This window comes from Chanodichthys erythropterus, chromosome 3, assembly GCF_024489055.1.
Source record: "Chanodichthys erythropterus isolate Z2021 chromosome 3, ASM2448905v1, whole genome shotgun sequence".
In the NCBI taxonomy this organism is placed as follows: domain Eukaryota; kingdom Metazoa; phylum Chordata; class Actinopteri; order Cypriniformes; family Xenocyprididae; genus Chanodichthys; species Chanodichthys erythropterus.
In genome coordinates, this window is record NC_090223.1 from 67,472,525 (window position 1) to 67,487,590 (window position 15,066).

The window sequence follows — 15,066 nt, forward strand, 5'->3', positions numbered from 1 at the left end:
CTCTTGTTTCTGCTACTGTCTGTGTCCTTTCTTTTTCTCAAATTGTACAGCACTCTGGTTCAACATTTGTTGCTTTTAAATGTGCTTTAAAAATAAACTTGACTCACACATACAAGCTCATATTCGCCATCATACGCCCACTTACTGTACAGATGTGAACTGGAGGGGCTACACACATACATACGCTCAATGAATGTGTACAAACAGTAATGTGGAAGTTGCACCATTTGAGAATGGAGTTAAGTCCTTCATTGACTTTATTGACAATGTTGTTTTCAGAATAAAACATTGTAGGTAATTAACATTGTGTTCTTTCATTTTCAGGACATTCAGTTATGACAGCATCCAGGTGGATCCTATCCATTGAGGGAAATGTTCTCTTGACACTGGACAGCAGTGACAAATTTATAACAGCTTTTGCAACACTACTACATTTTCAACATTGAGTACCAGGAGTCTGCTGCGTTTACATTAGAGCTTGTTCAGAGGCAAGTGAATTTCACTTTTGTATTGTATTTGAATCATGTGTGCAGCAGTTGAGTAAGAACTAATAGTTTGAGTACAATGTTGAGTGCATTAGTCTTTTTTTAGCATATCTATTAACTGGTATGATAATGCTAATAGGTTCCTGGTCAGAATAAACCCTGAAGACTCCAGACAGGTCAAGTGTACTGCCAGACCGGGTGTCAGCAAGAGGACCAAGAGTGGTGCAGAGGAAGGTGACAGCCATCCACCCACATGCCTTGAAGGAGTTTAAAAAGGAAAACTTCAAACTGAAACCTGCACCCACCACCGACTGTTAGTGGGACACTTGTTGTTTTTCACTCAACCCAAACCTCAAACCTGTATGAATGTTTATCCTTCTGTTGAACACTAAAGAAGATATTTTGAAGAATGTTGGTAACCAGACAGCTGACGGTGACACCGACTACTTCTTTTTTCTACTATGGAAGTCAATGGCTATCGTCAGCTGTCTGGTTACCAACATTCTTCAAAATATCTTTAGTGTTCAACCAAAGGATAAAAATTCATACAGGTCTGGACCAACTTGAGGGTGAGTAAATGATGACACATTTTTGGGTCAACTATCCCTTTAAAAGCCATTAATACCTGTGAATTGCTGATGCACTGAACATGCAATGGTTTTAAATGAAATGATTTTAATAGTTTTAATTGATTTAATTAATTAATTGACCATTTAAGAATGGAGTTAAGTCATTGAATAAAACATTTTTGATAAGAACATTTGGGTTGTCTTTTGATTTGCAGGTATTCTGAAGTAGAATTATAATTTTACTTCCTATAGATTTATATACTCTATATTATAATATTTAACATTATTAGTAATTTTGAAAATTATAGTATATTTAGCAGTAATGTATCAATATAGATATTACTGTAAAGTACCGTATTATTAATTACAGCAGAAGCAGGCTAAAATTAGAAAATGCCATAAAAATACAGTAAAATACTGTTTTGTAGAATTACAGTACTGGACTTGTGTGCGTTAATAGTGAGGAATAAACAGCCTATGTGTATATGCGTGAAATATATTTTACTTAAACGATTAACAAAATGAAAGACAAAAACTGCGACAAGTAACTATATCTATGCTGAGTTTCGGTTCATTTTTGAGAAGCTCACAGGAAAGGAAAAGGAGACAGCCAAAAATGACTTTTGTTTTCTTTATTTTACAAGCAGTTTTGTTTTTATTGTGAGTGTATAAAAATATTAAGCCTAGTTCACCCTTCACGGATTCGAATGAATGATGTTACTCTTATGACCGTAAGCATCTGAGTATTATTATATAAATTAGCATGTACACATACACGTAAGCCTCTCACAGACATAAGATTGGATCATTTGAGAATATACTGAATTGAACAGGTAATACAAGCTGTAGTTGTAGATTTCTTGACACTTCAGCTTGTTGCTCAAGTCGTGAGGTTAAATATATATTTCTTTCAGATAGCTGTCTAGTTTTGTTTCCTCTTTTCTTACATTCAGAAAGCAGGTTATGTAAGGGTAAGTAGGCGGATAACTTCAACTTACAAAAATGGAGGAAACTTTCAGGGTGTGTAAGTAGCTATAGCAATTTATTTTCTGAACATAACCTGCTCTATAATAAAAAAAAAAAATCATATATCTCACCTTTCAATCAATGTGGAAGCAACATGTCAAAACATTAAAAAAAAACTTATACAGCCATGTTATCTTTGCATGCACAGACTGTTATTTAGTATAATCATTGTTATAAATTATTGTATAGTTATCAAATTAATATAATTAAATAAGATTTTTATATATTATAATCAATATAATTAATCAAACAAACAATACTAACTCAAAGTGATTAAAAATAAGAACTTCGGCAGATGCATGACAGAAATAAAATATTTAGCAATAAGTGAAGCCATTAATGCTGTTTGTGGAGTTGTTTAATCCTCCTCTGCCGAGATATTGAGCGATTTAATGTCTTTTGATTTCATCTAAGGCTGTGGTTGGACGTCAAATGTAGTTCTTGTGCTTTTTCAGTTCTCGTTTCCCTTTCCTTCAGTGATTCTGCTTGTTAACAGCAGGTGTTCATCAATATCTAAATTTATTTGTTTTTAATCACTATGTAATGGCATCAGAGAATGGTTGTTTTACCGCAACTTTTAACAGTGTGTAGGTGTAACATTTGCTGACCATTGAACGGTAAGATCCTCAGATGAGACGACCAATCACAATTGAAGAATGGAAAGACAGTGTCGGTGAAGGTGGTTGTGAATGTGTATAGATGTGTGTTAGTTACAGGATCAGAGAATGACACCAATCCTCCGTCATAGTCCAGATAAACTCTCACCCTCTCAAGATCCTGTTTAACAGGAAAACAAAACCCAGTCAGTCCATACTGATGGTACCACACACTCCAGACATCATCAGTGTTGAAGAAATCACATCCCTTCCTCTGGTTTGAAGCTGTAGTTACTCCAAGACTCCAGTATGAACTTTCTTTAACCTCCACATCCCAGCAGTGTGTTCCTGAGTTAAACCCCTCTGAACCCAGAACACAGAGAAAGTCAAATCTTTCTGGATTATTAGGAAGATGTTGTTCATCCCAGCTGTGTCTCACACTGGTCAGATCATCAGACAGGATGAGAGATGGATTGGCAGTGTTTGGATCCAGAATCACTGGAGCTGATGAGACACAATCAACAGCTGCTTTTATTCTGATGTTCATTTAATGACCAACAGTGAACGTCCACATATTATGAATCTCATCCTGTTGACCAAACACATCAGGCATTTTCCGTGTCAATACTCTTTAGTATTTGGTTCACCCAAAAATGAAAATTCTGCCATCATTTACTCACTCTCAAGTTGTTCCAAACCTATATAAATTTCTTCCTTCTTTTGAACACAAAGGAGGATATTTTATTTTATTTTTGTAACCAGACTGCTTTGGGGTACCAGTGACTTCCATAGTAGAAAAAAATACTATGATCAATAAATACTAAGTCAATAGTGTCCCACAACTGTTCAGTTTCCCATAAAATAAAATTTTCTTCAAAATATCTTACTTTGTGTTCAGAAGAAAGAAATCTATACAGGTTTGGAATAACATGAGAGTGAGTAAATGATGAAACAATTTTCATTTTGGGTGAACTATCCCTTTAAGCAGTCATTTTGAACCAGTAATCACTTTTTGGAATTAATTTGTAATGAATTTACTTAAATTATGAATATATTATATTTAATTAGTGACACTTAACCTGCATTTTAAAACCAGTATGGCAACATTATTTTAACCCTCAGAGGTCTGAGGATTTTTGGGCCCTGGAGAAGTTTTGACATGCCCTGACATTTGTGCTTTTTTCAGTTGTTCATAAACATATTAATGGAAAAAGTGTCATTACACTGTATTCAGCACAAAAAAGGCTACAATAATATGTATGTACATGTTTGTGTTTTTGAAGGAATAACGTTTATACGTGGTTATTGAAAAAACAAAAAACTTAAGTCAATAAAGAAATAAAGCCAAAAAATATATATTAAATCTGTGTTCACAAGACTTCTGGTTATTTGAGGTTATAGATTAGAGTTTTTGCTTCAAAATGATGTATAAATTATTCTGCCTGCTTGTTCATATAAAACAATAGAGAGATTAAAATTTTCTAAAACATCTTTGGTCAAGAAACACAGTATGCGTGGAGGCGTTAATCATCATGAATAATGGGTCGTTCTGCACAGAAGACAAAAGAATCACATAATAATGACCTGAAATGACTTGCATAATAATGAGCTCTTTCAGTCAGGTAGGCTGTGAAAAAAACCTCTGTGATCATGTTTCAAGCTCATCATGGTGTAAATCAAACATACAGAAAAACAGCAATGCTGTGAAATATTATTACAATTTAAAATAATGGTATTCTATTATATTCTTTAAAATAGAATGCATTTCTGTGATGCAAAGTGTCTGAACAATTATGTTACCTCTATGGCATTTCATATAGGCTTTTAGTTTAAAAGCATGCACATTTGGAGAAATATTGATGGATTCTCATATGTTTGTCAATTTTCTATACAGAGGAGTAATATTTATTCAATATTTATTGCCATCACTATGAGCGCTGGATACTGTGTTTTCAATTCATACTTGCAGCCGGAGGGCGCTATGTACACCTTTAGTCCACAAATTCATCTAAAGAAGAACAGGTCATGTGACAATCCAGGAACTGAACTAACAGAGGACAGAGATCGCTAACTATGGCTATTCAAAACACTTTTCAAGACAATAAATACACGATTGAGACGATGTATGCATGTATTGACTCTGAATTTGCGTCTGAATAGCGCTGGCTCCGTGGGCGTGGCCGCATTAGCGGATAATGAGCTGAATCTCGGACTTCTGACATTGCTCTCTTTTTATACAGATTACATAAACACAGAAGGTTTGTTTTCGATTTGACTTACACGATTTAAAACCTGACATTTCAACGTTTCTTTAGACACAAGTCTAATTTTTTTGTGATTAGTATTCACTAAGTTACAGTTCATTTTCTGAGAACTATTAGATTGGACTTCGTTCAGAGGGAGACGAGAGATCACACATCATGTTAGCTTTCTTTATTTTACAAAAAGCACAACATTTTGTTTTTACTCTGAGTGTACACAAATAAAAGAAGATATTCCACAGTTTGAAATGGTGTATAACTCTTAATTGTATGTGCAACATTAATGGAGTATTTTGAGTCTCTTTCACACCGGTAAGAAAAAAACCGCAGTGGTATCGCCGGCGATACCTCAGACCTCAGAGTGTTAAAGTCTTTACTGGAATATGGCTACATGATACCTCATTCTGCAATATTTCTATGATTAAATCACTGACAAAGACCCCCCCCCCTTCAACTAATCACGGTGAGCATAGTTAGTAAGCTTGATGACATCATCTATAGTAATGAGGTCAACCCCGCCCTTTCTCTTAGCCTAAGACTTCTCTCTGTTTCTTAGTAAAAGCTGGTCTCAGCAGTTTTGTGAATGGGTATTAAGAGGAAACTCTTACCTAAGAACTTTTACTGCTATTTAGGAGACCTCTAAGTGGCAAGATAAAATGTTTTGTGAATACGGCCTCAGAACTGTATTGATCTTCCCTTACTACAAACTGAAATATAGATCTTTTGTGTCATGAAAAGCCTGTCCACCCACACATGATTTCCAGCACTGATCTTCTCCAGACTCACTGTTTTGGACGATGTCCTGCATCTTCTTCCAGACTCTGAACGGCAGGTTGCCCAAATAATGTGGCACATGAATCAAAGCTCCAGGAGCCATCTGTGGATCCGGCTGTGAGCTCTGGACTCTGGAAGAACATCAGACATCACACAGCAAAATCACCAGTGTTAAATTAACACCCCGGGTATATATATACATGAGTCTCACCCACAGGTGTACAAACTTATATTAAGAGTGCGTTCACACTTGTAGTTTGGTTCATTTGGTTCATTTGGTCCGGACCAAAGAAGAAAAAAATAATTTAGTCGTTCAGATTGGCAATTTTATCACCGAACCAAAAGATACCAAACCTTAAGGCAGAGGGATACATTCACAACGTGATTGGTCATATTTTATGACATATTGCCTATTTTGAGACGGAGTTTGCTGAACATCCAAAACAATGCTGTTTGCTGAGGTAAATGTGCAAATCGCACCAGGGTTCGTTTTAATCAAACCAAACATGCCAAGTGTGAACGCACCCTAAGGAAAGCTGTGTAGGATCTACACTTTGTAGTGCTGAATGTTGAATTGTTTATGCAGTTAATTAAATCAATTAGTTTCAAATAGTGATGAACCTGCTTGTTAAATTACAGTTTAGATATACAACTGATTTGCTTGATAGCACTATGTGTTACAATCTCAAGATAAACGAAACAAGGGGGAAAAACATTAAAAGACTGTCTCTTTACACCAGTACGACACATCATCAGTTGTGTACCCCCGCCTCCTTTGGCGTTTTGGCCTTTTATCACAAGACACCTGGGTGTGTGTCGCATGATGGCCCTTGGTCTTTTGCTTCAGCCATAACCAGAGACAGCCCGTCTTTTGGAAACAGAGGCAAGTTCCTTAATTGCAAATTTGTCAATGAATTAGTGTAAAGGATGCCATTTCTTTGAGCTGCATGTCTTGATTCTTGTATTGAGGATAATCAATAATGGACAGACGCAGTTTTGACAAGAAATGAAACTTCTTTGAACTTTGCAATAAACGTCAGTCTTTAAAACAGTTTATTTAGACATAAATGATAGCTTGTGTGTCATTTTTCATTTTAATTGTGCAACATTATCTAAACGAGGCGATCGCATATGTTTTTATTGTTTCAGTTTATTAATCTCCCATTAAAGTCACTGCACACTGTAACCTTAAACCTAGATGATGTGATTAACCCAGTTATTTTGTATGATCAACTCTGGAAGTATTTTTTTTAATTTAAAAAACTTAATTTGATCTAAGACTGGAGATTGGAAAGTAAAGCCTAAGTGAGTGAAAGTAATAGGACATTGTTTAATTTGTATCATCTTTACTCTTATCTGGTGTCGTATAGCCTACACTTGTTTAGTTCTAATTAATGCTCTTTAATATGTTGTGCATTCTTTTATTTCTTTAATACAAAGTGTTCGGATACTGCTTTTTTCTACATAGGCTATTACACAAATACTATAAATGCTTGCAGTCTCCTTTCAATCTTGAAATGTGTTGGAATAATTATATCTTTTCATCATACAAAATGAATGTTGGGAAACTTAAACTGGTAGCCTAGATTAAGTACTCTATTTGTGATCAGTTGTACTTGCACTGCACTGATAGAGGCTAAAGTGAAAGTTGTTTTACACTATGAGGCCATTTGAAGCGTCTGCCTTTTAAACACGCCTAACTTAAATATTGTGCGGGAAACAGAAATACAATCGGTTATCCAGACACAGAGGCCACTTAATGTGAACGAATATTGATCCGCTAATGATCCGATCTGCTTGATCAGAGCACGGTGATCGCATATTAATGCCAAGTAGGGATGTGCATCTCCATAACTGAGGCCGATGCGATATGATGCTATGCAATTCAATATGTAGGGCTCTATGAAATACTTTGCATTTTTCCTCAAATTCAGTTTTATTTTTTTACCAAATTCTTTTTTCTGTTTTAATTTTTCTGGATTACATTTAAATTAATTAACAAAAAGCCGTTGTCATGAAGTGAGATGGCAGATGCTTGAAAAAACACTGAGTGCTTCAGGATGTGTAGTAAACATATTTGCGCATCTGCTGCTAAAAAAAAACAACATATGCTGGTAAGGTAGGTTTTGAAGCTGGTTTATGCTGGTCCTATGCTGGTTCAGGAGCAGCATGGTGGTATAATGCAACTTTTACAATATGTAAAATAAGTCCCTGTCGTCAGTGTGTATGTGAAGTTTTAGCTCAAAGTACAGATAATTTTTTATAGCATGTTAAGCTTGTATAGCATGCATAGCTCTGCTTAAACAGAGAATTCTTTAAAAGACAATATCTCCGTTTGCAATGAACTTTCAGCGCAGTAACTTTGCAGATACTGTTTATGCTCAAACAGCAACATTACACACTAACTAAAGTTAAAAAAAGTGAAATCGCATTGAACCACCCATTTAAGGTTAAACCACTGTAGTCACATGTCTTTACTACCTTTCTGGGCCTTGAAAGGGGCAATGACATTGCTGTCTGTGTGGTTAAGAAACCACTTGGATTTCATCAAAAATATCTTTAATTTGTGTTCAAAAGACGAATTAAGGTTTTACAGGTGTGGAACGACATGAGAGTGAAAACCTAATGACAGAAATTTCATTTATGGGTGAACTAACACTTTAAATCACTTTTAACATTTGTCTTGAAGTTGAAAGTGGTCTAATTTATGTTTTTTGTTACAATGTTGCAAAGGCAGGAAAATAATTAAAGGTGCCCTAGAATTCAAAATTGAATTTATCTTGGCATAGTCAAATAACAAGAGTTCAGTACATGGAAATGACATACAGTGAGTCTCAAACTCCATTGTTTCCTCCTTCTTATATAAATCATCAGACTAGGTAAGCAAGCAAGAACAATAGCGAAAAATGGCAGATGGAGCAATAATAACTGACATGATCCATGATAACATGATATTTTTAGTGATATTTGTAAATTGTCTTTCTGAATGTTTTGTTAGCATGTTGCTAATGTACTGTTAAATGTGGTTAAAGTTACCATCGTTTCTTACTGTATTCACGGAGACAAGAGCCGTCGCTATTTTCATTTTTAAACACTTGCGGTCTGTATAATTCATAAACACAACTTCATTCTTCATAAATCTCTCCAACAGTGTGTAATGTTAGCTTTAGCCACGGAGCACTATCAAACTCATTCAGAATCAAATGTAAACATCCAAATAAATACAATACTCACATAATCCGACGCATGCATGCAGTATGCATGACGAACATTTTGTAAAGATCCATTTTGAGGGTTATATTAGCTGTGTGAACTTGAGCTGTGCGCGAGCTCCGTGGGCGGGGAGCGCAAGCAATTAAAGGGGCCGCAGCCTGAATCGGTGTATAGTTAATGATGCCCCAAAATAGGCAGTTAAAAATTGAATAATAAAAACTCTATGGGGTATTTTGAGTTGAAACTTCACAGACACATTCAGGGGACACCTTAGACTTATATTACATCTTGTGAAAAAGGGTTCTAGGGGACCTTTAACAAGTTTTTACTGATCAGATGGCTATATCTGATTTGTTAAAATGGATGTGGTTTCAACAACCAGATACATTTACGCTTGTCCAGCTTTGTCTGGAATGTGTCTCACACCACCACCAGAAGTGGTTTGAGTGGTCAGATTTAATTCTGTCTTGAAAGTTTCAGAGGGCATTTCCACCTGAACTTTTCATGATTGGATAGCAATCCGAAATAGAGAAAACGCATGAAGGGACCAAGTGTAAACAGGCCCATATATACACCTAGTAGTATATATGTAACACTGATGATTTTGATGTGCAGAACTGCAGTGGCTTTGGATCAGAACCAGAGAGACCAGAGACAGGAGCAGATCACTCACCTTTCCATTGAGACTGGAAACTCCTGCAGAACAAACACACCATTTATCATCAAGAACTCAATCAATGAACCAATGATCAAACAATGATCTGAAATCAGACCTTCAGAAAGCAGACATTGTCACCGGCTTTCATCATCTCCTCCATGTCTTTGATTGTGTGTGAAAGAGCTGAGATGTGTCGGTTCATCTCCTCCAGCTTCTCCTTCATCATCTGCTTCTTCTGCTCCTCTTCCTCCCTCAGAGCAGTGATTGTAGCTTCTTCTTCATCTCTGAGAAACTGATGAAGCTTCTCAAACTGCTGTTTAATCTGACGCTCTGTGTGCTCAGCTTGAGACTGAAATCAGATCACATTCAGTTCAAAGGTTAGGGCTAAGTCTCTTGTAACACGGTATAGCCTACCTTTCGACACAACCATTACGCACATATGCGAAGGAGTATGATTGTGTGTGAATATATATTGTGTATCAATAAAGAAATGTAATTATGTCAGTATAAAATATGTCAAAAGAATCAGCTCTCACCTTGATGTGTTGAACTGTATTCTCAAACTCTTCTCTATTGTTCTCATTGTGTTGAAGTTTCTCTTGTAAGGACTTCAGTGCTGTATTGAGCTCCTCCTAGAATTTAAAGTGGAAATCTATAAGATCTTTCTGTGATATGATCGTGTAGATAATACATAAGTGTAAATCCGTCTTACCTTACATGATGAAACCACTTCACCGATGGGTCTGAATGTGTGATAGGCGTGTGTGTGTGAATCTCTGCACACGACACACACAGGCTGTTTGTCCTCCAGACAGAAGAATTTGAATTTCGTTCTGTGTAAACTGCAGATCTCCTCTGATCCCGATGAACGCCTCTCATTTCTCTCCTTCAGGAATGACTTGCTTAAGTTTTTTAACGCCAGATTAATCGGAGGATCATCTCTTGAGGATCTTCTCTTGCAGACGGGACACTCCTGAGTTTCCTTGGTTCTCCAGAACTGTTGAAGACACTCTTTACAGACACTGTGACTGCAGGATAAAATAACTGGGTCCTTGAAGATTTCATGACACATGGAACAAGATAAATCGTCTTCAGATAGTGAAGCCATTTTCTCTGAGCTCCAGCAATGTAAACTTTACTTTCTGAATCAAGGTCTCAAAAATGAAAAGCCATGAGAATCACAAATATATGCCATCTTTTCAGAACCAAACATAAAAATCCTTCTTGAAAGCTTTTCCTCTTCGTTCTTCATTGACCACTTTTTTTTTTTACTGCTTTTTTCAAGAGAAAGTCAGTAAAACAGAAAGGAGAAATAACCTCTTCCTGGTAAGTGTTGTAAGAGTGTGGTTTCTGATCATGTGTGTGTGTGTTTCTGCAATCTTTACTTCACCCTGTCTGCAGTTCCTTTCCGTTTCAAGTCCACCACTATCATCCCTGTTTCCAGAAAGACACAATCTCTTGCGTTAGTGAGTGCAGATCAGCGGTTCTCATGAAGTGTTTCAAGAGCCTTATTAAGAAACTCATCATGAGCACCAAAGCAAACTCCTCTGATCTACTACAGTTTGTGAACAGGACAAACAGATCCACAGAGGATGCAGTTTCATTCATCATTCACAAAATTCTCACCCACTTGGAAAATAAGGACATTAGTCCTTTTTTTTTTTTTTTAAGTATTACCTTTTATTGAATGCAGTTAGATATTTTACACTATCATGCCCTCAATACAAAGCTGCATAACCTACTGTGCAACTTGATACAGTAAGTTTCTTACTGGCAGATCCCAAGATGTTTGCCTTGTTAAAGTCAGTGTAAAGCACAACACGGTCTCACCCCTATTCGTCACATACTGCCGTTTGGTCATTTCCCCCTCACGTCCATAACCCGACGTTGAAGGTACCCATATTCGTCGCTTGACAACGTAGAAGGTCGTCTAATAGATTTGAGTGCAAATCCCTCATCTTTGAATTTTGACGAAGTGGGGTTATCCATCCAGCGGTCGCCTGCGCTGGAAAGTAGGTTTCAGGCGATTGATTTTATGCTGCAAATTGTGTAGCGTGCAGCGCATATACCGTTAGAGTCATTCATTGGTGCGGGGTCGCCATACATTTTCGTGGGGCAGAAACCCTTGTCTAAATCGGTATCACGACTTTTTTCTCTTTTTAATATAATTTTGGGTTATATTAAAACGACATAATTGCAGGACTGCATATTTGCTGTAGGCTTAAGAAATGAATTAATTTATGTGGGATATTTTATAATTGTCGATGGTTTTTTAATTTGCTATGGCTTAGTGAGCCTACAACTTTTTATTTTAATTTTTTTTTTTGCGCCAAAAAGAATAGCCTACTTTTATAGAACTTTCATCTCAATACTGATTATGAAGTTGTGATAAATAGTCTACTGCAGAAGTCTTATATGGACATATCCTTTGGCAAAGAGATGGATGTATTCTGGGAAGTGATGTGTTTAAACGTAATGGCTACATATACCCGTGTTTTCTTCACTTAGATATTGATGCTTACCCCTTTAAATTTTTTAGCAAGGGTAAAAAATATTGAAACTGTACTTTTTCATTATGATTGATATTTTGGCGCAATTTTGTGCAACACGTCACTGTGTGTGACCAAGTTTATACAAGCACCCTGATCATGTTATTCCTGTTTGTTTATCCATTTGAATTAAGGCAGAACCAGGATGTGTTCAAAATATCATGATAAAACCCTTGCTCACACAATGACTTCTTTTTAAAATCATTCATTTTTTATGATATTGTGATTGCATGAATGAACAAGAGCAGCTTTTACTTAACTTCTTAGCCTAGTAGTTATTCATATTGTATAATATGTAGTTTGGTGATCTATTCTCTTTTTATTTGTTCTTCTCTTTCTCTGCAGGTTCCTCAATTTTTTCCCTGTCCTTTAAAAAAAAAAAAAATCAGCACCTCATTACATCAAAAAACAGCACTTTTAAGAGCCACATTTGTCTTGTATATTGTCTTATTTGTATTGTTTATTGTCTTGTTTATCATGCCTTTGTTTTTTGTAATAGGCTCAATTCACTTTTTCAAGTTCTAGGGGGTTTGTTTAATCGGTTTGATGAGATCTTTTCATTGGAAGTGTTTATTTGTGGTTTTAAATATACTCAGAAACATCTGTTGCCAATTGTTAAATTTCCTTTTAGGCCAAGCAAAAATGGCAATTTATGATACCAGGAAAATTAAGATTGAACAGAATTTAAATGGTAACCTACAAACTGGGTTTTTTAACTTAGTGAAGTCTAGGATTCTGGTTGATTTTTGGTACTATAAAGCTATGGGAGATCTTATGCAGTTTGAAATGATTTGGTGTTACAAAAGGGCTCTGTGTGAAATTAGCGACGGGGATTTAGAGTTTACAATTTTCTAATTTTTGGGTGTTTATTTTGTTTTGTTTTTTAAAATGAGTTTTGTGTATATGTAGTATGAATTGATTGTATAATGTCGAAAATTGTAATAAAGGTGTGTTGAAATTCAAATTCAATTCAATTCTCTCTCTCAATCTCTCTCCATCCCTCTCTCCCTCTCTCTCTCCCCTACCATCTGAGTGGTGGTTGCTTTTTAGAGGAACGGAGTTGCTGCCTCTTCTTTACTCACTTTTATCAACTTAAAGTGTAAAGGTCAGGATCAAAGAATATAAAATCATTTGTTGATGTTGTTTTAAAGTGCATATTGCAGGTTAAACCTTTTTTATCGAGATGAATATATAACCTTGTACAAAAATACCATATAAAAGGATACTGCAGGGTTTAAAAATGTTTTGCGAGACATAAGGGCATGAATTTAGTAGATAAAGTGACGGTCTCTGTAAAAAACGCTTTTTTTTCAGCGTCACGTCATTTTACGTCACTAAAGGGAATCGTTCGCCGAGCTCTGTGTTGACTCGAGGTGTTTCTCAATGTCAAGGAAGGATCCTCGGAAACCAGAATTTCGAGGATGCTACATCATCGACATCCGTCGAAGGACTGTTCCAATGTCGAGGATCCTCGGGATTTCAAACAAGGACTGAGTCCTTCGTTCGAAAAATATCACATACACAGAAAAAGGATGCATATGTGTATCTTTCGCGCTCTTCGCGCTCTCAAATCACCCACAATCCTATGCGCGCAGCTTGTTCAAAAAATTAAAAAGAAAATGTCGGACGTTAGCGCGCAATATTCTTTCAAATGTAAGTATAATTACGTTACCAAACATTTGTTATAACTGTAGTAAATATGTCAGATAAATAATGTTTAACGTTTAAATGCCAGTACAAATTACTACGGTATTTATATTATAAATTATACAAATACAAATTACGTTCTTGATGGCTAACTGAACCGGACCGTCATTTAACAATTGTTAGCTTGGTTGCCGTCACCGGCATTTCTTTTATAAATAACTAGTTAAGTTGTCCAAAGTAATTTAACGTTAATATTATATCATTATACCATTCACAGAGTTATTCATAGCTTTCTCGTCTTTTTTAACAGGGACCAAGGAACAAACGCCTCCGTGTCGAAAACAAGCAGCTGTTTACCGGGGGGAGAGACACCGCGGCGAATGGATATCGGTAAGAAGCAAAATATTTAATGTTCAGAAGTGATAGCTGTGTAATCTTCTTTTTATTTCTCCCTCCCATCATTCACATAGGCTTATTTTGGAGAAGATGGGGCTGGAAGGGAGGGTTTCCCACGCACAGGCAAAAAAAAGTGGGACATTTAAAAACCAAGTACAAGGTGGGAGACAAGTATGGAAATAATTGTTTTTCCACATTTTAATGTAACTTGTGATTTTTGAAGTAAGCCTTGAATGTAAACTTCCAGCAAATATATGCAGTGTAGTATACAATAGTACTAATACACTACCGTTCAAAAGTTTGGGGTCAGTGAGAATTTTATTTTTATTTTTTGGAGGAAAGAATTACTTTTATTTATTTAGGAATAATTAATTTGATCGAAAGTGACAGTAAAGACATTTATAATGTTACAAAAGATTCTATTTAAAACAAATGCTGTTCTTATGAACTTCCTATTCATCAAAGAATCCTGAAAAAAACTGTACAACTGACAGACTAACGATTGTTTTCAACATTGATAATAATAAATGTTTCTGGATCATGTGACACTGAAGACTGGTGATGCTGAAAATTCAGCTTTGATCACAGGAATAAATTACACTTTACTGTATATTGACATAGAAAACAGCTGATTTACACTGGAATAATATTTAATACTATAACTGATTTTTGTAGTATTTTTAATCAAATAAGCGCAGCCATGGTTAGCTGAAGAGAATTTTTTTTAAAACATTTAAAATCGTACTGACCCCAAACCTTTGAACGGTAGTGTACATCATCACATTTTTATCTTCACTGTTTAGGAATGTAAGTGTCCTGCCACAGGTCAAGGGACAGAGGATGGCAAGGCGACCGCAGCAAATTGGCCCTGGTTTGCCCTCATGGACGAGGC

General features: G+C 36.0%; 3 protein-coding genes across 4 annotated transcripts in view; 1 reads left to right on the forward strand and 2 right to left on the reverse strand.

The window, feature by feature from the left end:
* Positions 1–15,066, reverse strand: part of LOC137005952 (gastrula zinc finger protein XlCGF57.1-like) — a 779,808-nt gene that overhangs the window by 610,236 nt on the left and 154,506 nt on the right. The gene's annotated exons all lie outside the window — the stretch shown is intronic.
* The window catches only part of LOC137006201 (gastrula zinc finger protein XlCGF57.1-like), a 703,714-nt gene that overhangs the window by 84,071 nt on the left and 604,577 nt on the right, over positions 1–15,066 (forward strand). The window lies entirely within an intron of this gene.
* LOC137006633 (nuclear factor 7, ovary-like) lies at positions 1,082–10,905 on the reverse strand. 2 transcript variants are annotated; one of them, XM_067367557.1, is made up of 6 exons: positions 10,295–10,905; positions 10,119–10,214; positions 9,698–9,931; positions 9,598–9,620; positions 5,724–5,842; positions 1,082–3,180 (listed from the first exon to the last, which is right to left on the reverse strand). In XM_067367557.1, exons 1-6 carry the CDS (start codon positions 10,688–10,690, stop codon positions 2,630–2,632), a joined length of 1,419 nt encoding a protein of 472 aa, XP_067223658.1. In that variant the 5' UTR covers positions 10,691–10,905; the 3' UTR covers positions 1,082–2,629. The 2 variants fall into 2 exon arrangements, with proteins under 2 accessions (XP_067223658.1, XP_067223667.1); XM_067367566.1 differs by having other exon boundaries at positions 10,300–10,598.

Bases quoted from the DNA above. Each gene is read 5' to 3' on its own strand.
- LOC137006633 (XM_067367557.1), bottom strand. From the start codon at position 10,690: ATGGCTTCACTATCTGAAGACGATTTATCTTGTTCCATGTGTCATGAA. The intron at 10,215-10,294 runs GTAAGACGGATT...TTTAAATTCTAG, and splicing joins AAGTGGTTTCATCATGTAAG to GAGGAGCTCAATACAGCACT. The intron at 5,843-9,597 runs GTGAGTGATCTG...ATGTTCTTCCAG, and splicing joins TTTCCAGTCTCAATGGAAAG to AGTCCAGAGCTCACAGCCGG.